Genomic DNA, 27,061 nt, shown 5'->3' with positions numbered 1-27,061 from the left:
AGAGTAATTTTTTTTTTTTAAAGCAGAAAAGAATTTTATTTGTGTAACACTTACAAAAAATCACCAAAAGGGATAAAGCAAAACTATGCAACAAAACAAAAGCAAATGCAAGGTATGACACAGCAGCCTTCAAGAGGGAGAAGTGTTCAGGCTAGCCTGGGCCCAGAGTGGGGGGGCTTCCTCGACACTCATGGTCTTCCACTCACCTGAGTTACCTAGTGCCACGCCCAGTGTCACCAATTATTCCTCTCCTGAGAGTTCCTAACAAGATGGGCATGGCTGCGGGGTGGGCGGTTTGGGGGTGGGGAGACGTACACCCACATGTGATAGGACCCCTCCTAGGTGACAGTGATGATGGTATCCACAGTGGCAACGGCTGGGGCTGGGGTCTCTCGCTCTTCCCCTCAATCAAAGGGTCAGATGGAGGGAACTGGACGGGATCACCAAGCAAAAAACCTCAGACAGCGCCCACCGCTCCTCGAAGGCGTCAAGGGAGTCAGTGGACGCTGCCCAGAGGAACCCCGCCCGGATACTTGAATGTACTGAGGATTGGAAAATGGCCCTACAGTCACAGGACGCTTCATTGGCCAGCCTCCCCTCTCTGGTTTTATAAATGGCTGTTTTAGCTAGGGCTAGGAGGAGGTTAACCAGGAGATCCTGCGACTTTGTGGGGACCACGGATGGGGAGTGTGTAAATAAAAAGGTGAGGGGAAAAGTGTAGCCAAAAGCGTAATAAAATATTCATGAGGAGCCGGAAAAGGGGCTGCAGCCTGGCACATTCTAAATATACGTGTGCCGGGATTTCCCTCACGTTGCAAAAAGGGCAAGTATCCGGGATGGGGGTGAACCGCGTCAAAAACACGCCTGTGCTCACAGCTCTGTGAAGGAGCCACCAACTAATGTCCCCGATGGGCCTCGGGACCAAGGTGGAATACAGGCTGGCCCACCGGGGCTGCTCACCCTCCAAAGGTGGCAGGAGGTCCCTCCACTTTGTATCGGGGCTGCACACCAGGGTGTGGGCGTGAAGGGTGTGATGCGTGAGTGTGTATAGATGTTTCCGTGGCACAATTTGGAAGCTGACCGGCTGCAGTTCATGCAGCCGGCTCGCAGTGAAAGGGTGAGGGGTTTGTTGGGATCTACGGGGTAGGGGCCCAATTGAAAGCTCCAGCGGGCCTGGGGTAGAGGGTGGGCGGGGTTCGCCCTCGCGCCCGGCTCGATTGAGATAAGCCCGAGCAGCGGGCGTCAAGGCGGCCTTCACCTCCTGAAGTATGAGCCGGGGGGTACAAGGTCTGGAGAGCCCCATGCGCCAAGCGAGCGTCAAGGGATCCAGCCAGTCTCCCCGGTCGTAGTCCAGGAGGTCTCAGACTCTCGTGACTTCTGCCAGGTCCAAACTCTGGCGCATCGAGCGGGACTCCGCCACCTGCAGACGAAGCTGGGTGTTGTATAGCAGGGGCTCCACGAGGAGATCTGCTCCCACGGTGGCCGCCACGGACCAGGTCGTTGAAAACAGTTTCCAGGTCCAGAGGAGGTCCTGGTAGAAGACCGGCAGCCTGGAGAGGTCTCGCGGAAAACCTCTCGGACAGAGATAAAAGAGCTGCCGGTCGTATCGGAGCCCTTGGAAGCGGTGCAGGAAGGCGTGTGCCAGTATGCTCCACGTCGAACTACTTGCACTATAAAGGAGCCTCTGCAGGGCCTGGAGGCGGAAGACACAGACCTGAGTGTGCAGACACTTCAGGCCCTGCCCTCCTTCCTTCAGGGGTAAATGAAGAACTCCAACAGGGGCCCAGTGCATTCCTGACCAAAAGAACTCTAGAATCGATGTCCGGAGGTTGGTCAGGAAACCCGGGGCCGGGACCAGGGTGTTGAGCCGGTACCAGAGCGTGGAGAGGACTAGTTAGTTAAGCACCAATGCTCTCCCTCGGAGGGAGAGACATTGGAGTAGCCTCGTCCCATTCCGGAGCCGCTCTATCACCCCGCCTTCTAAATTTTGCCAGTTCTCTGGCAGAGAAGGGTGCGTGGCAGAAAGGTAAACGCCTAGGTAGAGCAGTGGACCCGCGCTCCACCGGATGGTCTGAAGCACGGGCGGGAGGGAGTTCACCCGCCGCCAGTCCCCCACCGCCAAGCCAGAGCTCTTAACCCAGCTGACTTGGATGGAGGAGGCTGCTGAATAGATGGCCTGGCAAGCCTCCACCTGCGCCAAGTCGCCCGGGTCCTGGACCATGAGGAGCACGTCATCGGCGTACGCCAACAGGACCAGCCGCAGCTTCGGCTCCCGCAGCACCAACCCTGTCAACCTCCTTCGGAGGAGACAGAGGAAGGGCTCGATCGCCAGAGTGTACAGCTGGCCTGAGGGGGGGGCACCCCGCCATACTCCTCGCCCGAAGCTGACCGGTTCGGTCAGGGTCCAGTTGAGTCTAACCAGACACTCCGCGGAAGCATACAGCACCCAGAGAAAACTCACAAACTGAGGTCCGAATCCAAACACCTGCAGAGTGCCCAGGAGGTACCCATGGTCCACTCTATCGAACGCCTTTTCCTGATCAAGAGACAGGAGGGCGAACGACAGACCGTCTCTATGCCTGAGTTCCCAAAGGTCTCGGACTAGAAATAGGTTGTCAAAAATGCTGCGGCCCAGGACAGCGTAGGTCTGGTCTGGGTGGATCACGTCCGCCATCACGGACCCTAGCCGCAGCAAGATTGCTTTCGCTACGATTTTGTAGTCCATGCTTAGGAGCGAGACGGGACGCCAGTTTCGTAAATTGCAGAGGTCCCCCTTCTTCGGCAACAAGGCGAGCACCGCTCGCCTGCACGAAAGAGGGAGGACCCCGCCCTGCAAAGACTCGGCCCAGACAGTGGCTAGGTCTGGGCCAAGGATGTCCCAGAAAGCGTGGTAGAACTCCACTGTCAGCCCGTCCATGCCCGGAGATTTATTGGTGGGCATGCGACGGAGGGCTTCCGAGAACTCGGCCAGGGTGAGAGGCAGCTCTAGTCGGTCTCGGATGCCCACGCTGACCGTGGGGAGTTCCTCCCAGAGCACCCTGCAAGCGCCAGGATCGGTCGGATCCGGGGAGAAAAGGCTTGTGTAGAAGTCACAGGCCCTCCCACACATCTCCACCAGATCCGTGAGGGAGGTGCCATCTTCTGCTAGAAGGCAGGTGACGTGTTTCTTGGCCCCCCTCGTTTTCTCCAGGGCGTAGAAGAAACGGGAGCCGCAATCCATCTCCCGAAGGAGGCGGATGCGGGATCGAACAAAGGCACCTCGGGCCCGATGGTCCTCGAGGGCCCGGAGCTCCTCCCGCTTCTCCCGGCACGCTCCGCAGAAGAACGGGTCCTCGGGGCTGGCGGCCCAACGCCTCTCCATCTCTAAGACCTCCCATTCCAACTGCTCTATCGCAGCATTTCTCCGTCGGCTGGTGCCCCAGATGTAGTCATGGCAGAAGAGCTTGGCGCACACCTTCCCTAGATCCCACCATCGCCACGCCGCTGCTCTCGCTAGGCCAGCCAGAACTCCCGGAAGGACGTCATGAAGCCCTCATCCTCCAACAGGCTGTTGTTAAAGTGCCAATAGGCCGGCCCCGGCCTCTCTGCACGGAGGGAGGCTGTTATGGTGGCTACATGGTGGTCGGAAAAAGGGGCCAGCCGAATGTTGGAGGAGCGGGCTTGTGAAAGATGGAAACGGGATAAATAAATACGGTCCAACCAAGAGTAGTGTGACCGATGGGCCTCCACCCGGACAAAGGTGAACGTGGAAGTGTCATCTGGGTGGTGGTCACGCCAGACGTCCACTAGGGAGTGATGTTCAACTATTCCTCGGGGAATGTTCAGCTCGGCCCCTGAGCGGTCCTGCTCCTCAAGGGTGGTGTTAAAGTCCCCTCCCGGGACTAGGCACTCGTGAGAATCTAGGGTGCCGAGGAAGTTGGACACCTGCTGATAGAATTGCGGCCGCTTCGGGCTCGTCGTCGGGGCATAGATGTTAACGAGGTTGACCACGAGCCCCTCCATACGGACTCGGAGATGCAGCAGGTGGCCCGGCATGGCCTCAGTGACCCCTAGCACCTCAGGCCGTAGGTTGGGTGAGAACAGGGTTGCCACTCCAGCTTGTCAAATTGCGAAGTGGCTAAAGTAGACCCCGTCCCCCCAGCTGTCCTCGGCGGTTGGATCCGTATGGGTCTCCTGCAGGAAAACCACAGAGTACCCCCCCCTCCTGAAGGTAAGAGAGCACCTGGGACCTGCGGAGAGCCATCCTACAGCCCCTAGTGTTCAAAGTTGCGATAATGAGAGGCGTCATGCAGAGGGCTGGGGGGTGGGGGTTCCTTGTTGGCGGGGGTGTTCGCGGCCCCCAGCGGGTCGCGCAACAATCCATGACCCATCCCGTAAGTGAGTAAATCATCACGGAAGCTGCAGGCCTGCCCGTAGGCCGCGGCACCGTGCCTTCCTTTCCCTCTACCCTCCTTTATAAGGCCCCTTGTGGCCTGGAGGATTTGATCAAAGTCCCCCCATAACTGGAGAGCTAGCTGAACCCTGTTGCGGGAGCCATGGATGTCTTCTAAAAACTCCCACAATGCTTTTCGTAGCTCATGGGGGGTGGGGTTGCGATTTCCCGGTTATTCCCTGGTGGGGCTCTTGGTACAGCCTCGTGGTCCACTGAGGCAGGCAGGCAGGGTGCGGACCACCGACGGGGCGTCTGACAGGCTAAAGATATTAGGTCCATCTCAAGCCTTGGGGTAGAAGGGGACGGCGGAGGGAAGATTGCAGCTCCTAATGGATTGCGGCAGGAAAATGCAAAGGCTGCTCCTTGGGGGGAATCCGCAAAAAAAGGGAAAGAAATAACCCCGGGGCAGCAATAGCATTGCAGGAGGAGGTGGATTGGGCAGGGACGGGGTGGGGGCGGGGGCAGAGGCGAGGCTCTGGGCTTCAGGAGGCAAGCAGCTGAAAGGTGGCACCTCCCGAGCAGATTCGAGGATTAAGGGGGGAGAAGGGGGCTCCCAGCTAGGCGCAGGCTCTGTGGTGAATTTGGCAGCCACGGCATCAGGTGGTGGACCACCTTTTGTACTGGGTTACGTGGTTTGAAATGGGCTCTGCTGCAGAGTGGCAGGGACGCGATAGTGTGGCTCAGTGTCAACATCATAAAAGAATAATTGTCATTTATCAATAGTTTCCTTAAGCTTACCTCTTTGAGGGCTTTTAATAATCGAGGTCGCTTTTCTTCAACACTTTCCCTGGACTGCTGCTTCAGCTTCCTTAGGAGTGCTGTAACTAAACAGAAGTGTACCGTAAATCAAATATTTTGCTCAGATTGTGAACCCCTCAGGGCAGGGACTCATCTTCCAGAGCTTTTCAAATACTGAAAAATGTAAGCAAGTGTCTGTTTCATCAGACATTTTAAATATCTCATTTATATATATATATATTATTTGAATCACAACAGCAAGAAAGCCTCAGTAATACTGCTTTGCAACAAAATCGGTATCTGTAAATTCATGGTAACATTTCTAGCTGCATCCCATTTTTGCTGGCACGCTACTGGACATGTGTCAGTGGAAGACATTAACATTTACTTCTGTGGGGAGACTCCCTCAGCACAGAGGAATGCCTTGTGTTTAAAATGCTGGTAGTATTTACAAACAAGCAGCAAAACATTAAGGGCATGGTTACACTGGAAACTTCAAAGCACTGTCACGGGAGCGCTCCCGTGTTTGAAGTGCGAGTGTGGTCACGTGTGAGCGCTGGGAGACAGCTCTCCCACCGCTCCTGGTAATCCTGATGATTTTTCACCCCCCTGAGCCAGCAAGTTAGAGCGCTATAAAATGGAAGTATAGCCAAGCCTTAAGTTGTGTGCTATGAGAAGCAGTAAAAAAAGCAAATAGTGCAGTACTTAACTGCTATCTACTAACAGGTGGCAATGGGCTAATTTTGACCCTTACTGCTTCACTTGAGAGCAGAATGGATAAGTAACTCACTCAACACAGTTTGTGACTTAGAACTTGTCTACACTGGCACTTTACAGCGCTGCAACTTTCTCCCTTTGGGGTGTGAAAAAACACCCCGTGAGCGCAGCAAATTTCAGCACTGAAAAGCACCAGTGTAGACAGGGCACCAGCGCTGGTAGCTAGGCCCCTCATGGAGGTGGTTTTTTGAGAGCGCTACATCAACCAAGTAATCAGCTAAGGTTTCTTACTCATTTGTCTCTCTCCCAGCGCTGTGCCGCGATTAAACAGCACTTTAACGTTGCCAGTGTAGACAAGCCCTTAGTGTGTCATCGTCCTCCCCCCCACACACACACCCCGGGTCAGCAGAGAACCAATGACAAAAGTAGTATCCCACTGCCAGTGGTTACATGTTATCTGCACACACATTCCCCCCTCATTAATCACAACTAGAAACTGCACTTGATGTATTTAACACATAGCTGGTTGATTATTAACTTTTAAGAGGCATTAAAATGTCCCAATGGTCCACACTGAAGGAATAGCAGAATGTGAGTGAATCACATTGCTACCTTGGTTTATGATTTCACTCTTATTTAGAAAAGGTCAGTTTGTGGTTTTCACATTCACTGAAAAACAAGGTCTTAAACATACTTAATTTCGGTCTTCATTTCAATACAGTTTATCTTACTACCATTCTGGTGCTATCAGGACTAGGAAAACTGTTTAGCAGAGATATTAATTAACAGGGCTTTTAATAATCGAACAAAGGACAGAAAATGCATTTTAAAACACCACAGTGTCCAGGGTAGACAAAGGCAGTAGCATTTTAAATAAATGTTAACTAGTTGCAGTCAACCTTAGAGGGAGCCTTAACAACCAATTAACACTGTCTTTGTCGACAGGAGGTGCCAAGTAATACACTTCATGACAGCTAAACAGACTTCATTTCCTAGGCTAAGTAAGGTTTCAGAGTAACAGCAATGTTAGTCTGTATTCGCAAAAAGAAAAGGAGTACTTGTGGCACCTTAGAGAGTAACCAATTTGATGAAGTGAGCTGTAGCTCACAAAAGCTTATGCTCAAATAAATTGGTTAGTCTCTAAGGTGCCACAAGTACTCCTTTTCTTTTAGGCTAAGACCGACCTTTGTTTACATCAACCAAGTAATCAGCTAAGGTTTCTTACTCATTTGTCTGTCTCCATAGCTGATGGCTTCTGCAAGAGGACTCCATCCCTGAGCATTTTTCACCTTTACTGGAGCATTGTGGGCCAAAAGTAAGTGTGCACATTCTGTAACAGAACAAGTTTATTTATTTAGAGCAAACACTATAGTTTCCTTTAACTATTCTGTAAGGGGTCTTTAAAAATAACCCTTATTCCTCTTCCCTTCAGCTGTCAGGTTTTATAGGGAAAAAAGCTTGTGACAGTCTTTAGATGGTAATAATTAATTGTCCTTTCCGAAGAAAAGCAGTTGAGATGGGCTGGAACTGTTGCTGTTAAAGTCTGATCCAGATTTCCCCCCCCTCCCTTCTCTCTCTCGCGCGCACACACACACAAAATAACAGCAAGGACAGAAAATGCAGCTTCTGTCTCTGGTACTGACTTGTAAACGTTTCTTATTTGCAATCTCACTGCTAGAGAAACACGGGCACAGCACTGATCTTATCAGCTACTCTGAGACTTGGCAAACTTGTACTAGTGTCAGGCTGGCTGTTTAAAACATTGCTGTTAACTGCCCCCTAGTCACAGGCTCACTGCAGTGCTGAGAGACATACAGACTTGGCCAGCTAAAACTTTTATTAAACAGAAGGCACAAAATAGAATAGAAAAGAAAAGGTGGGAAAGAAAAATGACATGAGAGTGTGGGGTGACAGCGGGAACCAAAGTCTCATATTCCAGGTGGTGTTCAGAATGCAGACAGAGCCACTGGAGGTGAATGTCATCTAAGTCCCCCTTTCTCTCTCTGACCAGATCTGATCAGATCATCTCAGAATTACGCTGACGGAGACCTAATGGTGTCAAAGTGCATCCCAGGGTACCAGGAGATGGTGAGGGTGGCAGCCATAATGGTACAGATCACTCCTTTCAGTTCAACCTCCTCTCCCCATCCTCCCAAGTAGGAGCAATGGGTGAAACAGCCAATCGCTAATTTTGTTCACAAATCAGACCTAGTTTCCAATGCATCAGTTTCACAAAAACAGTGTGTCACCCTTGATGACCAGGAATTGTCAAGACTATAGCTTTCTCTCGCCTCAAAAGCTATAAAAAGGGCATTGGTTAAGAGAGAACTTTGCAATCTACTGAATTACCCAGACCACTTTCTCTAGACCCCTGAGGTTTTCTTTGTCCCATTCAAGTACTGACCAGGCTCAACCCTGTCTAGCTATAGAGATTTGAAATCACATCTCATGATTGAGAGCATACCCAATTTAATTTAAAACCAAAACAGCTAGTTTCTTCAAACTGATGTTGTTCAAACCATCATTTTACATTTACTCAAGATGCAGAGACTGTACACAAACAGAAAGATTAACTGCATTGTGCCTCTAATGTCTATTGATCTAAAACCCAGATTCCCAATGGGCATACTATCATGTTCTTGATGGTTATGCTTCTAAAGACATCTGTCACTTCTGATGATAGCGATTTCTCTGAGTTCACTTAGCTGATGTGTTGAGCACATCCTCTTGCCTTAAAAGCAGTCTTAGGAGATAAGAATCACAGGTACCCACCTCTTACATATAAGCTTCCAGTTTAACTGGTACACCAGCAAAAGCCTGCCAAAATAACTATGATAAATGTTTCAATGGAAAATTTCCAGGGTGTCTTAGTGACAGCACAATGCTAACGTCATTTGAACCATATTCTTAGTCTTATGCTCCAAAAGGAGCATCCTGAAAAGGAATTCTTTCCAGTTCTACTACAATGCCCCTACTGTCCAAAATAAAAGGGAAGCAGAAATGCTCTTAAAATGGGTCTGGTTTCACTTTGGTTGGAACTATGATAGCTATCATGCAATATATACTTTAAAATGGACAAAGGCTAATTGTGTTATGTTTGCCATTTCTCATTATTTACAACAGACACTTTGGGGTCATTTACAGGCAGTATATATATTGAGAAGAGCTACTAGACACATATATAAAAATGAAATTGAGAAACTAATTTTGCCCTTGGTTTTCAGAAGCTGAAAAAATATTTTTAAAAGCATTCACACTTCAATAGCATGGTCACACAGTTCATACAGCCTCCTCCTTCTACTTTCTACCCTTAATTTTGCTTTCATTATTTACTCAAACCTATGTTTGAGGCTTCTCTCCCATTAGCATTCCATGTGCTTAAATGATTAAATACCACAAACAGGTGCAATTATGATGTGTTATACAAACACCAAACAAAGAAGATTAAAGTTATGCAGTCACCTGGTATATGAGAGCCTAGAAATCATGATCTAATGGACAGTGCACAAGGCTATGAGCAAAGCATTCTTGAGTTTAATTCATGCTATGATTTGCTATGTGGCCCAGGGCAAGTCACAAACTTTAAAACGGTGACAATACCTACCTACACAGGGATCTTGTGAGGATGAGTCAACATTCATGGAGCATTGATTATTAACAATGCAACCCAGTGTTCAACTACCAAAAAAAATCTTCTTTAAAGACATAACCAGATCAAACTTTAGAAATTGATTTAATTTTAAAATTGCCAAACTGCACTGATATTTACTCAAATAATGGTAGAGGACATAACTATCTAGAAACAGGCTGGGTTAATACCCATTTATCCCACTGAGATTATCTTAGTATACAGTGTACTATTTATGGGGGAAACTTTGATAAAAAGCTTCCCTAAGAAATTTTGGGCTACCTGTCACATACAACATCTTCAGATGTTGGTATCAACAATTAGTACACATGTATAATGGAATTTTAAAGCAACTAAAAGGTTAATTTCACCCAACCTACCTAAAAATGATCAAAAGCATTAATCTCAGCTGGTCCTTGATTTTTTTCCCCTAGTTTTGTTTTGTTTTTTTTTTTAAACAAGAGTTTCCCCTCTCCTGATTTCTGATATACAAGTAGACAGCTGGGAAAAACACCCTGGCGTCTGTTGCTTAGCTAACTCATGTGAAGCAGCCCACCTGTTTCAACAGCCCTTCCTCTTCCTGTTCCCCTGGAGAGGTTTAACTATGCAAGAAGAAATGGCAGCACCTTTTCCCACCTGCTAGGAGGACTACTTCCTGTCTTAGTTCAGGGTGAAGATGGAAAAGCACCTCTGGTCATGCCTTTTTTCCTCTCACCTTTCTAATTCTATGACCCTCCAAGTCTTACTGTTTTCTGATAGCTCTGTAAGAAGAGGAAAGCCTTCTCCACCTATTCTCTAACTAGACTCTCAGAAGAGTGCCCAGTGAATGCCCACCTATTATAGCTCATTTTCCTGTTTCCAAAGACCTCCAACCTGCTCCCATTCATCCCTCAGCTCCCTCCTACAACCGTGGTTTCGGCATCTTTACCCCCAGTCTCTCAAGTTTTTTTCTATTCTCATGTATCCTCTTTTTTTCCTGAAAGCCTCCTCAACTTGTAACTGAACACATTCAATTAAAATCGTTTTTTTAAGTCAACTTTTTGAACCATTTCTCTTCCCTAAAATCTTGAGAGAAATCTGAGAACATATGATACTTAAAGTAGTTTTACCAACCTTTATGTCCCAACATCACAGCAAGATGTAACGGAGTGTTTCCTGCAGTGGAAAAAAATGGAAATCATTAGATTCACAGTACGAGAATCCATGAGAGACTTTCTTCAGGAGTTGGCTCTTGTGTCTCAAGGAAGGCTCATAAGTAACTTAATTTTAACAATGTGAAAATGTAACCTATGATACCATAAATATATAAAAGTTATAAGGTTATTCTTTTTTAATGAATGATTCCTTTGATACAAAAACTGTAAGGTGTTAATATACATCAACATCAAAAGTGTTTCAAGAAGAGAGTTTTCTGTGTCATTTACACCTTGAAATTTACTTCTAGCAATTCAAACAGGAAAAAAAAGTCTGATTCTATTTTTAGGAAAGTAAGAACTATAGCCCAAACCAAAGAACTATAGCCCAAACTTATTTGTTGAAAAGTCTCAAATCTTATCAAGAATAGCAGATCTAGGGCAACAACTACACAAAGTTATTCTGATAAAATTTTAAAGAGTATGTGTGATGCTGCCAAACAAGGTGCCAGATCATGCCAAAGCCCCTAGGCCTCCCTGAACGCTGACAAATGCATAGCTGGAAATCAGTCTGGTTCACCTGTGTGTTAGTACTGTTACAATAGAGTTAAGTTTATAAGAATGTGTTTAGACTTTATGAAATGCTTGTAGGAGGCTGCATCTAAAAATTTGGTACTCCATGTTAAAGGTTACATTAAGTGTTTGCACTGTAATTGTGTCAGTCATCTAACAGGAAAGGAGCATTAATTAATATCGGAATGCTGGCTTGCTACAAAGGTGTTCGGTCCTGCCCATGAAGAAGGCCCATTGAAACCAAATGAGATACTGTGAAACATTAAAGAACAGAGGCTTTGTTGATTGCTCCCCCAAATACCCATAAAGAGGAGACTGCAGGTGGACAAGTCCCATCAACTTGAACTCTGGGGGAAGGGAATAAAAATTCCTGGCAAGAAGGAATTGTATATCTCTATGGTGCTTGAACTCTGAGGGAAGAAGATTTCTAAGCACAAGCCAGGGTTAGCCCTAAAGAACATATAGGGCTTGCATATTACAGCAACTTCTATTACCCTTTTGGAAACTTAGACTAAATCATTTGTGTATTTTTACTGCATTAAGCTTGTAAATAACTTTTTTCTTAGTTAATAACTTTAGTTAATTTATGATAGGATTGGCTACAAGCATTGTCTTTGGTATAGGATCTAAGGTACAATTGACCTGGGGTAATAAACAGCAAGTAACCTGAATATTGTTGTGATTTTTGGGGTAAGGGACCATCTATCACAAAGGAAAGCTTGCTTGGATAGCAAAATAGACCAGAGTACCCAAAAGAACTCTCTGTGACTCCATGTTAAGCCTGTTATAGCGCTTGAGGAGTTCACACTTGATTGGTGAAATCTACATATAGAACTCAGTTTGGGGTTTGTGCACTGCTTCTTCAGTCTGTCCTGAGATTGGTACTCACTCTTGTGAGCAACTTTAGACAGTCTGAGAGCATGTTTTATTTTTTTTTCCAGACATGAAGCAATACTAAACCAGTTTTACTAGTATGGAATTAGACAGCTAGTGAAATGTAATACTCCACCCTTCAGTATAAAGGCCATGCGACTGGTTAGAGCAGAGGTCCCCAAACTACGGGGCACACCCCCATGGGGGCACAGAGAAACATTTGGGGTGTGCGAGGAAGGAGCACCACCCAGCTCCACTCCTGGTCTGTGCCTGGAGTCTTAGCTGCCCTGGCCCTCTTACCACGTCCCCTCCCCTCCCCGAGCCTCGGTGGGGGGAGGGGCACGACAGGATAATGGGGGGGGGAGGTAAAAAGCTTTGGGACCACTGGGTTAGAGCAATATCTGTTATTTTTAAATTATATATATATTAAACCTCCTTTAACATGCAACAAAAAAAGTCTCTGTGGTCAAACAAACATAGTTAGACCATCAACAACACTTGATAAGTCTCAAATCCGCATAACTTCCTACTTTGGGATGAGGGGAGGGGAGGGCAGGGGAGACAGTATTGCTAAAGGCAGTCAATCCTTCAGGTTACTTAAAAGGCTTAAAATAGACTCGTCACTAGATACTTTACAAGAAAGCATAAGAATAAACTGCTACTGAAGAACTGGAATAGCAAGTACAACATTTCCAAAGAAAAAGGGAAGAGAGAACTGTAATTAGACCTCTGGACAGTTCCAACAACAAAATAAACACAATTGTAATTTTAAGTATTAAAAATTCCCAGTTCTAAATTTACACTTTGACAGGGATTTCTTAAGTATTGAAAAATACCAGGGTAAGGAAGATACATTATCTTGAGTGCCTCTAAATATGCCACTATATACATTATTATACATACAAAATTTCCCCTACTATGTTGCAGAGTGTAGATTCTAAGTGCAGGCACTGGAAATGTTTACCTTCTAGAAAGGCAATGATCTTTATAACCCTTTGAGACACTCTACACCCCAAGGGAATGCCCCGTAACCCCCAAATTCATCATTTGTATATAACTGTGATATTGCATATAAAGCATGCCTTGTAAGGTATCACGGGAAAAGTTACAATCTGCTGAAACCCACTGTTCCATCTAAATATGTACATCATTAATGCATATGAAGTTATGAGATTGTGTTGTATGGTTCTCACTAAAATATGCTGTGGGTCTGCAAAGCGCCCAGATACTAGCTCCCCAAAAACAAAACTAGGGGGATAACCAATGACTGGACAGGTGTTCAACAGCCATTATCCACCAAGGGAGCTACAATGCAATGAGTCACTTGCACAAGGCCACACCAGGAGAATCACTCAACCTTGCCTAGTGGTGACTCAGTAATGCCCACCAGACATGCCTGGATTTGTGTTCTCCAAGCACATGTAGTAAGGGTATAAAACAGAACATAGGGGCCTCATGCTTGGCCTTTTTTCCTCCCCCGATCTATGCTGCAAGCAACAAGGACTCTCAGAAGACTAAAGACTCCAAGAGAGGAGACTAGCCCAAGTCTGAAATATGAACTGCAATACCAGTGGGCTGAAAAAAACCCACTTAATCTAGATGTTGCCCAGTCTCATAGGGTTGAGAGTTTAGACGAGGGGTCTCAAACACGTGGCCTGCGGGGCTATTTCCTTCAGGCCACCAAGCTCCCCGCCCCCCACCTACCTCCGGGCTGGGGTGGGCAAACTGCAGCCCGCGGGCCAAGATTGCCCCCCCCGGCGCCGCAAGCCCCGCACTGCTCCCAGCACCATGTCCGTACGGGGCGGGGCAGGGGGAGGGGCACACAGAGGGCTCCATGCATTGCTTCCAGGCACTGCCCCCTGCAGCTCCCATTGGCCGGGAACAGGGAACCGCAGCCAATGGAAGCTTCGGGGGAGGTACCTGGAGGAGCAGCATACAGAGCCCTTTCCGCGCCCCCCGCCGGAGCAGCAGGGACATGGTTCTGGCTGCTTCCTGGAGTGGAGCAGAGTGGAGCGGGGCCAGGGCAGGCCTCAACTCCCTGCCCTGAGCCCCCTCCCACATCCCACACCTCTCCTGCACCCCAACCCCCTGCTGCACTCCACACCCCTCCCTGGGGGTAGGGAGAGGGCGGAGTTCAGGTGGGAACTTCGGAGAAGGGGTTGGGGTGGGGGCATGGAAGGGGTGGGGGCGGGGCCGGAGGCAGCGAGGGGAGGGTGTCAGTAATGCAGCCCTCGGGCCAATGCACTAGTCTTCATGTGGTCATTTGAGTTTGAGACCCTGGTTTAGACTATGTGCTTATATTTTATTTTGGTAACCACTCTGACTTTTTGCCCATCACTTATAATCACTTAAAACCTATCTTTTGTAATCAATAAACTTGATTAACTCTTTATCTTTAACGGCGAGTTTGTCTGAAGTGCTTGGTAAATCTGCTCAGGTTTTCAAAAGCTGGTGTATATCCACTTTCCACTGATGAAGTGGTAAACCAATTAATAAACTTGCATTGCTCGAGAAAGAAAATACTTCCCTATTTTTCTTATTGCTATACACATTTTAGTGAGAGTAGAATTATACTATCTGCTCAAGAAAGGGTCTTGAGCAGCGCAAGACGGTATATTCCTAGGGTACAAGGCTGGGAGAATTTGGCTGGTGACTCTCTGAGATTCATGAGTGACTCTGGGAGCATTCATTCAATCTAGCTGGGTGTGGGGCTCCACATGCAGTTGTACTGAACAGTAACCGCACCTGGATGGGTTTGTGCTTGTTACTAGCAAAGCATTGAGAGAGACAACCCAGGCTGGAGAGTTAAGGGGTCACAGCGCTCTCACAGTCCCAGGCTGCACCCCGGAGATCCTGTCACACCCTTAACCTCCCATACTCCATCACCCTAGCTCTATATAGCTAATTCGGATTGTAGTATCCTCTGGGTAGGTGCCTCACAACTTTTTTTTTTTGGGGGGGGGGGGGGGCTGTCAAGTATCACACTCACCTATGAAGCTGTATAACCAATACTCTAAATACACTGTGTTGATCTAACAGGCTCCTGGAATCTCAAATAGCTGAATAGTATTTATAAAGCTTTGCAGAATGATCAAGATGATTACACCAATGAGTGCCAGCAAAATGCCTATTAAAAAAAGGGATGCAACAATAGTTCAGGTCTCAAATGTAGATTCTAAGTAGTTTATAAAACTTAATAATAATAGAAATTTTCCACTAATTCGAAGTCAACACTTTTTTTCATTGAAATTTAATGTCCTCCAACAGTGTTTGCTACCCAAATATCGCACCTTTGTTAGTGCATAAGAACTAGAAAGGGAGACCAAGAAAAAAATACTTCCCTATTTTTCTTATTGCTATACACATTTTAGTGCCAGTAGGTCTCAGCACTTTGCCAAGCTATAACAAAATGAAAACTAACCAGAGTCTTACTACTTTACATAAGTCCTATTCAGAACTCTGACCAATGTCATTCTATCCATGACTGAGAAAGCTCTCAGCAACAGATGCAGTCACTGGACATAGTCAGCAGGGAAATGGACTTAAAAAATAAATTAAAAGATCATGGAAGAGTAGAGTAGAGCCTCAGTCAGGGACCAGGATTGTGCTAGGCACTGTACAAGAACATAACAAGTGGGGTCCCTGCCCCAAAGCTCTTGCAGACCAACTATAAGACAACAGAACAGGTTGATAGGACAGATGAGGGACAACAAGGAAAAAATGAGATATACACATTACATTAGCCAGGAAGCTAGAGGAGTGGTAAAGTAACAGATTCTCAACGGTAATTTCAAAAGTCAGAAGGTTCTAGTGTGAGGAAAGTCTGGAGTAAGAAAAGAGAAGGTTCTCCTTTTTCCCCAGCAGCCAGTTTATCAGACAGAGGCTGAAGTTCCTTAAGCAAAATCCAGGAACAGTACTCTAATAGGAATCCCAGCACCCTCACCTTTGACAGCAATTTGTTCAGAAAAATATCTTTGCTTCTCACCTGGGCATTGCCTTTGAACAATAAGGCCACCATTCTTTCACATTGGTCCTTAGTCTTCTTTCCATTAGCTGCCTGGCCTATGTTTCTGTGAGTAGAGGAGCATGGAGGGAGAGAACGCTGATGGGATAAGTTAGAAAAAGTTTGGTAGAGGGGGAGAGTTATGAAGGAGAGAAGTAAGGGGAAAATGGGGAAACAGTACAAAGCACAACATAGGAAGACACAGAACGTAATGAAGAAACATTGTGATCTACTATGAGAAGAGTGAAAGCAAATGGAAAGGTAGTATAAAAGCAAGAAATGCAAGTTACATTGTAAAAAAATTATATCGATACCTAACAATGTAGAACATTAAATGAAGTGCACAAACAGGACATTATTTTACTACTGTAAAGTGAAAAGGGGTTGCTCGAAGATGGGATAGGAGTCTGCTGGCACAGGAATCTTCCACACTGAACAACAGTTGAGAATTTGTTTTTAAAAGCCATGGTACTAACACCTTAACATTCAAAAGTATGTTGATATATGGCCAAATATTGAGGGCCTTAACTCACCCTCCCATCTTTTATTTTTTAAATCAAGCCCATTAAGTTAGATTGTTAGTTTCCTAAACTTATTTAAGAATGTGAACATACTGCTTAAAAGTGCAAGGAATATTTACTTGAAAAATGCTTTAGTTTGGAATTAAGCATTCATAATACTATATTATGCACACAGCACTAGTAAATGAATTAAATCAGACAAAAGTGCTTTTTTAAATGTTAAAAATACTGAAGCATCTTCTACACAATTATCACAGGATAAGACACTCTCAAAAGGGGCTGTGGTGATGAATCGGTTTGAAGAGGGCACAAGGGAAGAGGCTGTGGAGTAGAGTAGTATTTCAAGAATATAATATCAAAAAAGACATGGCTGGCCCTGGACCGGATTACGCCAGTAGGGGCACTGAGGTTGAGACAGCTTGAAAAGATAGCAAGAAATTTTTATACTCGTTTGCCATTTCAAATGCAAGTTCAATCATATGACTAATGGAATGATATGAAAAACAAACTGGCTTATTAAAATTGAGTCATGGGTCCTGAATAAGCTATAAACATTGTAGAAACAGCCAAGAGAGCACTGAAGACCAAAAATAAAACAAAAGCGCATGCATGTTGTAAGGTTTTACTTAGAAAAATACTTTATATAACAGCAAGAAGGTGTGTAAAATTGTTCACTTGTTATTGCCTGAATGTAAGTGTTCATGCAAGGTTCTGGGTGGTAGTCCTAAGAGCTGAAGTCTTCTATTTTGTTCACCACAACACAAGTTCAGTACAGGAAATGGCAAACTTTTCCCATGCTTCCCAGTCAGTGTTCTGACCTGGAAAGACCTCACCTAGTGTTGAAAGGAGATGTCAACCAACAACATGATTAAAACATTTATATTGTGGTAGCACCTGAAGGCCACAGCTAGGTTTGGCCCTATTTTACACGACACTGTACAAACACAAAAGTGACTGTCCCTGCCCCAAAGAACTTAATTAATCCAAGAGATCCTGTTTCTCCCTCCCTTACCCCAAATATGGATTTCTTAAGTAAACTTAAGCCTAAAGGATCTGAAAACAAAATTAGAAGCAGAGGATAACTCAGCAATCAATGGATCCTAAGACTCAGCAGATACAGATGAGATAAGTTTCCCACTAGGGAATGAAAAAAAAAGCAAGAAGCAAGTTTTGAGTCCCAGAAACTAAAATACTTCAGCTCTGTATCAAAAAGAGTGAATACATGTAAATTATGACCTGATCGAAACAGAACAAGGTGTGACCAATGACCTGAAAGAAACTAAGAATTCGGTTTGATTTCAGCACGAACAGTGGAAAGATGATACAAAAATCCTTAATTGTAGTAACAACCCATAGAAGAACTAAAGAAAGTAAAGTTCAAGACAGAAACTTGCACCCAGTGACAATACACACTTACAACAATGTTTTAACGGAAGGGCGTCTAACAAATATTCCCTCCGCCCTAAAAAAGGAGAATAACTATTTCAATACGAACTACGAGTGACTAGTTTGTAACAGATTATCACTGAAAACCAATCATGGCACAACTTTTTGCAGAGCACCTCCACTAGCCAGTTTAGCCTAATCTAAGAAACCTACAGGGCCTGACTTTGGCTTGTCAGCAATCCTAGCATACAACAGTCTTATTGAACTCCATATTAAATGTGCGAGTCACCTTAGGCTTATTAATTATGGCACTGAAAATAAGGCTTCTCAAGAGTACTATCAAATATTATGTCTAGGGAAGCTATAATATAGATTTTTAAAAAAATAGTGTTAGGATTGCTACAATCTAATTACAACTAAATTAAATTACAACTACAGTTGACAACTAAAAGTCTAAAATTTTACCCATTTTTAGAAATTCTAATGCAAAATTAGTAGCAATCAGAAACCATCTGTAACAGCCATGTAGTAAGATTAACTTTTCTTACTCTTACTTTTTGTACACCGTAAATTATGACACGACTAAAACCAGCTTTTTATGATACTTTACTGTAAGGAATTTTGATTTAATGCTATTAGAGCACTAACATATGCAACACTATTGTAAAATCTGTGTTATAAGAGAACCCCTTTTATAATAGAATCCATTCTACAACAGAAGCACCACGCAAGTCACTTATGAAATAGGAAGTTACTGTAAAAGGCTGTAAGACCTTGCTTTTTACAGTGCTTGATATCACATACACGAAAGGACAGAGATTAAGCAGCCTATTACTAGAGTAATACAAAAAGAGGAAATGGAAGTAGTACAATGTAGTATATATAAATAAAGAAGGAGGAGCCTCATGCAACATCCTTGGACTTGATGCAATTTAGAAGAAGCAGGAGGTATGTTTGGAAGAGAATGAAATACCGAACCCGTGACAACGTCATAGTATGGAGTATTGTTGTAACTGTATTGATACCACAATATTAGAGAGAAAGGTGGGTGAGGTAATATCTTTTATTGGACCAACTTCGGCTGGTGAGTCAAACAAGCTTTTAAGCTTACAGAGCTCTTCTTCAGGGTCAGTTACTTATGGAAAATACAGACTATCAATGATCAGGTTCATTCTCATTCCACACTTTACTTTTGCAGCCACCACCTTAGTTTGTCCTAAAAACTGTCATGTATACCATGCATCTGATGCCACAAGTTCTAATTAATATTGCCAGCTTTGGAAAATAAGCCACTGGATCATTATAGTTTTGCAACTATTAAGGGTCTGACATGCATAAGAAGTCAATTTGTACTAACAGCTATTTAAATGATTATGAAAACGTCAAGTGGCTGTTGTGTGTATTAGTGCAAGAGTTTGGAAAGAGAGAAAATCAGATTAGTTTGCAACCTGTCACCATAAAACAACTGATGACAGACCAGATTAAGAGACTGAAGTTCACTAGATATTGAGTTTTTGCACATTTAGGATCCGACTTTCACTGGGGGCTCATCCAAGCTAGCACTAGTGCACATGCATGTTTTAAACGTGTTTTAGGTTCCAGGGTTTACATGCACAAAACATTTTTACAAGCACATATGCAAAATCCAGCACCTGTACAAGCAGAGATTCAAAGGCTCTAGCTGCAAGTGTTTGTACACTTTTGATTCACTATTATGAAGATGATGGAGTCTAAAAACCAAATTAATGGTTTTCATGGAACAGTTAGTACAAAAATCCAACTTTTCCCTTAACATGATGCCACAATGCATATACAAACAGCCATAAAGCGAGTGTGGACAACAAGCTTCTGACAACAAATGAAGCTCTTTTGGTATAGTAAAACCTATTTTACACAACTATCCAAGGAACCAGAAAGAAAGTTACTTAGAGTCTGTAAGGCTGAATAAAGTTGTAGATTAAAATTTGTATATAGAGAGTCATCCTCCCTAGAGGCACGTGCAGATCTTGTAAGTGCAGGCAGATCCCTTCCCCTTCTTCCCTGCCATTTTTCCAGATTTATCCTCTATTTGTTTAATCGGAAAACTTCAGGTTTAAGATAATACTGGTATTTTAGGGACCTTGATCAGGCTTTATGAATTAGGGAAGGAGGCAAGTCTTTGCCATTGCTCTTGTACATCTAGAAACTGTATTCTTTTAGGCTACATCAGTAGGGCAGTAGTACATTTGTTTACATTATGATAGCTGTATCATAGCAAAGGAAAGATTTTTTATTTAAAAACAAAATGAAGAATTTGCAAAGTGTACATCACAAGTTACAGGCCCTACACTTGCATTAAAAAAGAAATCCTCATATTTCCCCCCACATATCCTATTTTTTCCTATCCACAACTTTACAGAATCTTTTTGGAAGATTTTTGTTTGCAAGAGTTTACATTACAATCACTCATCCAGAGTGTCCTTCAGCTGGGAAAAAACTCTGCTCAAATCCTTCCACTCAAGTCTTAGAGCATGCGTGGAAGTGATTTTTCAATCACTTCTGTCTATTTTAAAGTTTTTCCCCAGCCAAAACTGATGAATGTCCAGAGGTGAATTTGCACAAACATAGATCATCGGCAAGTTATGAGCATGTGAAAAGATGTTACATATTGGAAGCTTTTACAGCCTTACACTACAATGCAGCTCACTAACCTGTGGTTTACATCAATAGTTTCAGGATGAAAGGCTTCAATCTCTGCTGTTGTGGGGCAGAAGGAGGGAGAGAATGAATTCTACTTTTGCAAAGAGATAGAAAAATCATAGTAAGCAAGTCTATCGCTAACTGCCAGGTTCCACACAAGACTACCACAAATAGAGATAGCAGAAGAATAGTGTCAGGGAATCCACTTGGATAAGAAGTAGGAAAGAATCTGGCCCCAAAGGATCTATCCTGACAAACCGTAATAGGAAAGCTTGAAAGGAATTCACTATAAAGGGGGTAGGCAAGATGATGAGGGCCTCACCACAATGGAAGGGAGATTGGTTCAGTAAGAAGAACTGGCCGTAATTATTCTTCTACTCAACCCCATGGCTTCTGGCTAACCCAGTGCTTCTGGATGAGAGGAAGGCCTCCTAGGGAAGCAATATCCCCAGGATTCTCCTCCAAATTCTGAACTGTCCCAATCCCACCAGTCCTTAAAGTGGGCATGCAGTAGCTGTACTCTTATGTTCACCTCTTTTACAGGATTATAATAAATTTGGTGCAAAGTATGCCTTGTGAGGTATCATTTGAAAACTCATAACTTGCTGATCATTATTGTCCAGGTAAAGTATGTGTGGCAACTTTGCATGTAAAGTTACAGGATTCCTCTGTATGCTATTACTCGACATGTTCCAAGTCTGGGGGGAGCACCCAAAACCAGTTCCCCAGAGACAAAAGGCTATCCAGTGCCTCAGCCAGGTATCATCAAAACCAAATGGACCATCATCTGGTTAAGTGGCAATACTTTGGCAGGAAAGAGGATGTGGGTGAAAATCTACATCTTGACAAACGAACAGCTGGGGGTTCCAATCCACATAGGCTGTCTCCTGAACCACAGCAGGAGATGATTCGCAAACAAGAGAAAGAGCTAGAGAGAGGAGATGAACCAAATTATTTCTCCTTTCTCTCTACCCACGGCATCCAAAACACCTAAAGAATAAAGGAAACAGCTTTGGACTTGGGGAGGGATCCTGAATGAAAGGTTCAGCCAGTAAGAATGCTAAAACATGTGGTGAGAGAGACCTTTGCTTTGATTTCCTCTAGCTTGTTAAGTTAGGCATTAGTTGAGATTTACTTTTATTTTCTTTTAACCAATTCTGACTTTTATATTTCATTACTTATAATCACTTAAAATCTATCTTTCTCTAGTTAATGAACTCGTTTTATTGTTTTATCGAGACAAGCGTGTTTGGATTGAAGTGTTTGGGAAGCTCCATTTGGGATAACAGGATTTGTGCACATCGTTTTCTATTAATAAAATGATGGACTTTATATGAGCTTGTATTATCCAGAACAGTGCTGGGCAGTACAAGAGGTACATTTCTGGGGGAAAGTCTGGGGCTGGGAATTTGCTGGTGTTGCTCTGCAGTGTGATGCAAGGGTTACTGGCTGTAGCACTTTTGCAGTATAATTTATTGAGGGAGACTGTGGCTTTGTCAACACTGGACTGAATAATAAAGACATTTATTGTTCGGGGTGTGAAAAAAACCACCCACCTGAAAGAGAAAAGTTTTGCTGACGAAAAGCTTTGAAGTGGTTTGTCAAAACTACCACCGCTTGTTGGGGGTGGAAGTTTTCTGTCTGCGGGAGAGCTCTCTTGCCAACAGTGGCTACACTGCATGCCTTTTAGCAACACAGCTGTAGCGGCACAGCCATGTCGCTAAAATGTGTGCAGTATAGACAAACCCTTAGTGTGACCAGACCAGGACTGGTAGCTCTCACAGCAAAGCAGTGTAAAAGGCAAGTTAGACAACTGAGAGGGGACAGCTGTTCATCAGTCCAGATTGTAATGTAATGTCACAGGGTGTCTGAATAAAGAGTCTTCCCCCCAGAGTATATGGGGAAGAAAATTAAGAAACTCACTGTCATCTTTCTGACTGATTCTGTAGTTTCATATATGGGAAGGTTTTTTCCCCCAGAGAGGGGAACGGAAGCCAAGATAATGTATCACATAGGTAAATGGGAAGGAATGGGGGACTCTCTCTACAAGCAGAGTGGGGTGGAAATATCTCCCCACCAATCCATCTGATGCATCCCATGGATGCAGATCAATGCTGAGAGCCTCATCCAATGGAGAATGGGATAGTGGGGAACCTTCCCAAGACCTTACCAGGGTTTATCATATAAACCTTTGCCCTGGGTGCAGATCACTGTGGAAAATTTCCTCCTAGAAAGTACTGGTAGTTGGGCAGGGGAGAAAATGGAAGGGAAATGTCTCTCCCTGGCACTGTGGTTATCATTCTGCACTATGCTCCCAGCTGTGGACCACCGTTTGGGGGAGCTTCAAAGAAGAATCACCCACTATGACTGCTTTTCTGAGGTGCAACCCCAAGAAATAGGAAACGTGGCTGTCCTTCTGACCAAATGTCTGGGGTCTGGATAAGGGGGTTCCTGAAAGTAACTTGGGAAGCAACCTATGTCCCACTGCTCATGGCCATCTTTCTGGGAGATGCCCTGGCTGTAGATGACAGATGGGTGGGTTCGGGAGGGTGCACCCACTGGGCTAGCGGGGAATTCCCAAAGAAAGTGGTCAGCCAGCCTGTCCTTCTGGCAGCTCGAGGGCGGAGCACAGGGACGGCGGCGGTGGGCTCTCTCCTGGGAGCGGAGGGTGAGGAGAAGTCTCTGCGAGGCCCTGGCTGCTGTCCGCAGGCGCGGGTCGGGGCAACACTCACCATGACTGTCCTTCTGGCCGATGCCCTGCGTGCGGATCAGTGCCGAGAGCCGCCTCACGTCCCCCTTGAAGACGCACTCGTGAACCGGGAAGTGTCCCGGGCACTTGTCGGGCTCCGCGGCGGGGCTGACTCCCCCCGGGGGGGCGGGAGCGGGGGCCGGGGCCCCCTTCAGCTGCAGCCGGTGGTGGTGGCTGCTGAAGATGCGGTGGCCCCCCGCGCGGCCGCCCTTGCCGCTGCTCCCACGGCCCCCCGTGAAGACGCCTCCGGGCGCGGGCGCCGCCTCCTCCTCGCCAGGCTCCAGCAGGTCCCCGTCCTCCTTGCTGGGCTTGTGGTCCCTGCGCAGCGAGCGCAGCTTCTCTCCGGTCATCGCCAGCGGCGGCCCCGGGGACCGGGGGCCCCCGCCGGGGAGACTCGCCGGAGGCGCTGCTGGGGGGACGAGGCACTCAGAGCCGCGGCGGCGAGTCCCGTCCCGTCAGCATCCCCTACGGGAAACAGCCCGGACGCAGCAGGCTCAGGGGAGCCGACAGTCTGCCTCCCCCCTCCGCCCTCCGGCCGCTCCGCTCAGCGGCTCGACCGCGCCGCCATCTTGTCGAAGCGATCTCGCGAGAGCCCCGCGGCCCGGCTGGGCGCGGAGAAGTTGGCGTGAAAGGAGGAGCAGCGGCAGCCGGCGAGGGGCGGCTGAGTCGTCGGCGCCGCCGCCGGGAGCGGGTTGGGCGGGGCGTTGAGCGGTATGGGGGCTCCCGCGGAGATAGGCAGGACGCACGCTGCCGGCTGCGGCCCCCGTCATGGCTACGGTAGTCACGGCTCAGCCGAGCGGCCATGGCCCTTGTAACCCTGGGTGGCGCCCCCGCGGTCAGCCTTGTTACAGCGCCAGCCTTCCGCAGCTCCGGCTGTCCCGGCTTCAGTCCGGGAGGCCCCGCGGGCAGTGGGACTCCGTCGGCCTTGGGATCGCTGCGGGGCTCAGACCCGAGACAGCTCGCAAGGCCCTGGTAAGGGGTGATCCAGGGAGCCCCGTGCCCGCTCCACACGGCCACCGGCTCCTTAGGTAAAGCCGCTGATGCTCTTAGTCCAGGCTGTTGCCAGGTCAGTCCCTGCTGTGGTAACCTAACTGGTCACACTCCTACTAAAAAAAAGGTCCTACCTCGTAGTTAGGCCTGGTAACCTACTTTGCCTACAGTAGGAGTTTAACACACTTATTAATACAGCTTCTCCCTCCTCTAGGCATGACCTGTGGGGAGAGAAATAGAAGTGTAGGACTGTAAGGGACCTCAGTACGTCAGCCAGTCCAGTTTCCTGCGCTCAGCAAGGCCTGATCTACTTATACATAGTCCCTCCTGAGCAGTGTTCCCTCTAATTTTTGACAGGCCATGTGTGCAAAAAATTTCTTCTATGCAAATTTTTGAAGCAGAGTTCAAATTTGTGCGCCATGCGGCAAATGCACCCAAGCAAATAAAATGCTTATACATTTAAAAAGTTTTGATTTGCAATTTGTGGTAATAGTTTTACACCATGTTATTTTATGTCATTTTTAAATACTTAGAAAAAGGAAATTTAACTTCCTTTCCCCCTCTTGCCAGGTAGTAGAATCTGGCTGTGTTGATAGATGGCGGGCAAACAATCTCAAAAGTCACCCGTAAATGATATTTTGGCCTGGCTCCGATGTAGTATTTCATTTTTTGTGCGTGCAGTGTTTTTCTTTCTGTGTGTGGGGTTTAGGATCTGTGTGCGTGCACATATGTGCACAGCTTAAAGGGAACAGTGCTCCTGAGAGGTGTTTGTCTAACCTCTTCTGAAAAACCTTGGTTTGGCTCCCTTTTTCTTGCTACATTTGCAGAACAACAAGGAGTCTGGTGGCACCTTAAAGACTAATCTGTTGTCTTTTGTGGATATAGACTAACACGGCTACCCCCTTATACTTGACATTTGCAGAACATAACTGTCCACATTCCCCTCAGCCAAGAGAGGGGGGCACACTGTGTTCCACTTCAACAACTACACCACTGGTTTGGGGCTGATTTAGAGCCAGTGATTGGAAGCTATGCTAAATTACGTTTTTTCCCTTTAAGGTTTTTCCTCTTCTTTTTAATTATCAGATCCATTCTTTTATAAAAAAAAATTCGGTAAAACTTGTTTTACAACTTAGATAGAGATAAATTTAGTATATGCATAAATGCATAATTATAAGCTGACCTATGGAAGTCCCTAGAGCAAGTTTATAAAAAACATAAACCACATGCACCCAGGGAAAAGCAGCCACCACTGGGGTGCTCTTCAGCAGTAGGCTAGACAATAGCAGATGTGTCTGCCTCAGTTTCCTCTGCTGTTTGCCAATGAAAAGAACATAGTTTCCCATAGTGCCTGTTACAAAGCCCATCTAAGGACATTATTTATATATACCAGTACAAAAATTACCCAAAGACCTTGTAATAAAACCATTTTCTAATTTCCACAACAAATATTCAAAGATACAACAGTTGTCTTTTTCTGTCCCTTCTGTAGGTCATCCACTTGAGAGTCAATAACAGCACTTTGGTCCCAGTTTCTTTTGTCCCTGATCCAGGGACCCAGTATCTAGGTCTCCCTGTCCTCTCACTTTTCCTACAGCCCTTCACTCAGATCTGCACCCAGAGGGCTCCCCCTGCTGCAGTGTGACATTCCTCCAGCCCTCCCTGCCTGGGAATCCACCCTCCTGCAACAAAAAGAAAAGGAGTACTTGTGGCACCTTAGAGATTAACCAATTTATTTGAGCATGAGCTTTCGTGAGCTACAGATGCATCCGATGAAGTGAGCTGTAGCTCACGAAAGCTCATGCTCAAATAAATTGGTTAGTCTCTAAGGTGCCACAAGTACTCCTTTTCTTTTTGCGAATACAGACTAACACAGCTGTTACTCTGAAACCTCCTGCAACAATAATCTTGCTTCTAGGCTCAGCTTTTCCTGACTGTAGCGGGGTAATTACCCCGCTCCTGCCCTGAACGGTTAAAAGCAGCCCCGGGGGAGGGCTGGGGCTGGGGAAGGCTGAATGGAGAAGCAGCCTCAGCTGTGGCCACAGCCCAAGCAGGGCCCAGCTGGCCCTTAAAAGAGGGCAGTGGACCAGGAGCAGACAGTCTCTGTCAAAGGGCTTGGCTGTTGGGAAGCTGAACAGAGTACCTGAGGAAAAGCCCCAGGTTGTAGCCTTGTCAAAGGCCAGAAAGGTGCAAGGGTGCAGCCCAGGGTAGGCAGAGGCACCCAGTCGAAACCCCCCTTGCCTGTGATGATTAGCTTATACAAACTGCAGTTAGCTCCAGTGAAAGGGGGCTAGATGGTGACTGGCAGTAGTCAGTGAGGCAAGATGGGGATAGTGGGTGGGGGTTCCCCTGGGTGGGGAGACCCTGAGAGCAGGTGTACTGCCAGGGGGCAGCGCCTGAGGACAAGGGGCATGGGTCCAGGAGGGACATGGGGGCCAGCAGCAGCGAGGCACTAGCCTGCAGAGGGCACTCCAGGTGAAAAAAGCTAATTCCCAGGATGACTGACGGGGGAGTCTTGCCAAGACCAAGCTGGATCTTTCCCTTTTCCTAGTGGGCCACTTCTTGAGGGGACCTAGCTTTGGTCAGTTCTCACAACAGCTTTTCTCTAAGCTCCTCACTAGCAGCTCATAGTTACTGTT

The 27,061-nt window shown here is 46.1% G+C and overlaps 2 protein-coding genes and 1 long non-coding RNA gene across 10 annotated transcripts in view; 2 read left to right on the top strand and 1 right to left on the bottom strand.

The window, feature by feature from the left end:
• ANKRD13C (ankyrin repeat domain 13C) overlaps nucleotides 1-24,055 on the bottom strand; it is a 50,222-nt gene extending 26,167 nt beyond the window's left edge. For 2 of the 3 annotated variants that reach the window (XM_073357354.1, XM_073357356.1), the window contains exons 1-4: nucleotides 23,416-24,055; nucleotides 10,629-10,670; nucleotides 7,113-7,217; nucleotides 5,171-5,256 (exon numbers count right to left, since the gene is read on the bottom strand). In XM_073357354.1, coding sequence (XP_073213455.1) covers nucleotides 5,171-5,256; nucleotides 7,113-7,217; nucleotides 10,629-10,670; nucleotides 23,416-23,782 — 600 coding nt within the window. In that variant the 5' untranslated portion in view covers nucleotides 23,783-24,055. The remainder of the gene's footprint in view (nucleotides 1-5,170; nucleotides 5,257-7,112; nucleotides 7,218-10,628; nucleotides 10,671-23,415) is intronic. The other variant, XM_073357355.1, reaches the window with a different exon arrangement.
• On the top strand, nucleotides 7,047-12,531 carry LOC140916174 (uncharacterized). The gene is made up of 3 exons (XR_012160448.1): nucleotides 7,047-7,202; nucleotides 7,899-7,996; nucleotides 11,371-12,531. It is a non-coding gene; the product is annotated as an uncharacterized lncRNA (long non-coding RNA).
• Nucleotides 23,368-27,061, top strand: part of CTH (cystathionine gamma-lyase) — a 50,567-nt gene continuing 46,873 nt past the window's right edge. For 2 of the 6 annotated variants that reach the window (XM_073357364.1, XM_073357359.1), the window contains exon 1: nucleotides 23,372-24,498. The gene's annotated coding sequence lies outside the window, so the exon portion shown is untranslated. Of the gene's footprint in view, nucleotides 24,499-27,061 lie in introns of all 6 variants that reach the window. The other 4 variants (XM_073357365.1, XM_073357361.1, XM_073357360.1 and 1 more) reach the window with 4 other exon arrangements.

Source organism: Lepidochelys kempii, chromosome 8, assembly GCF_965140265.1.
Source record: "Lepidochelys kempii isolate rLepKem1 chromosome 8, rLepKem1.hap2, whole genome shotgun sequence".
In the NCBI taxonomy this organism is placed as follows: Eukaryota; Metazoa; Chordata; order Testudines; family Cheloniidae; genus Lepidochelys; species Lepidochelys kempii.
Note: the sequence above shows the minus strand (reverse complement) of the source record. Positions and strands in the feature narration are given on the sequence as shown.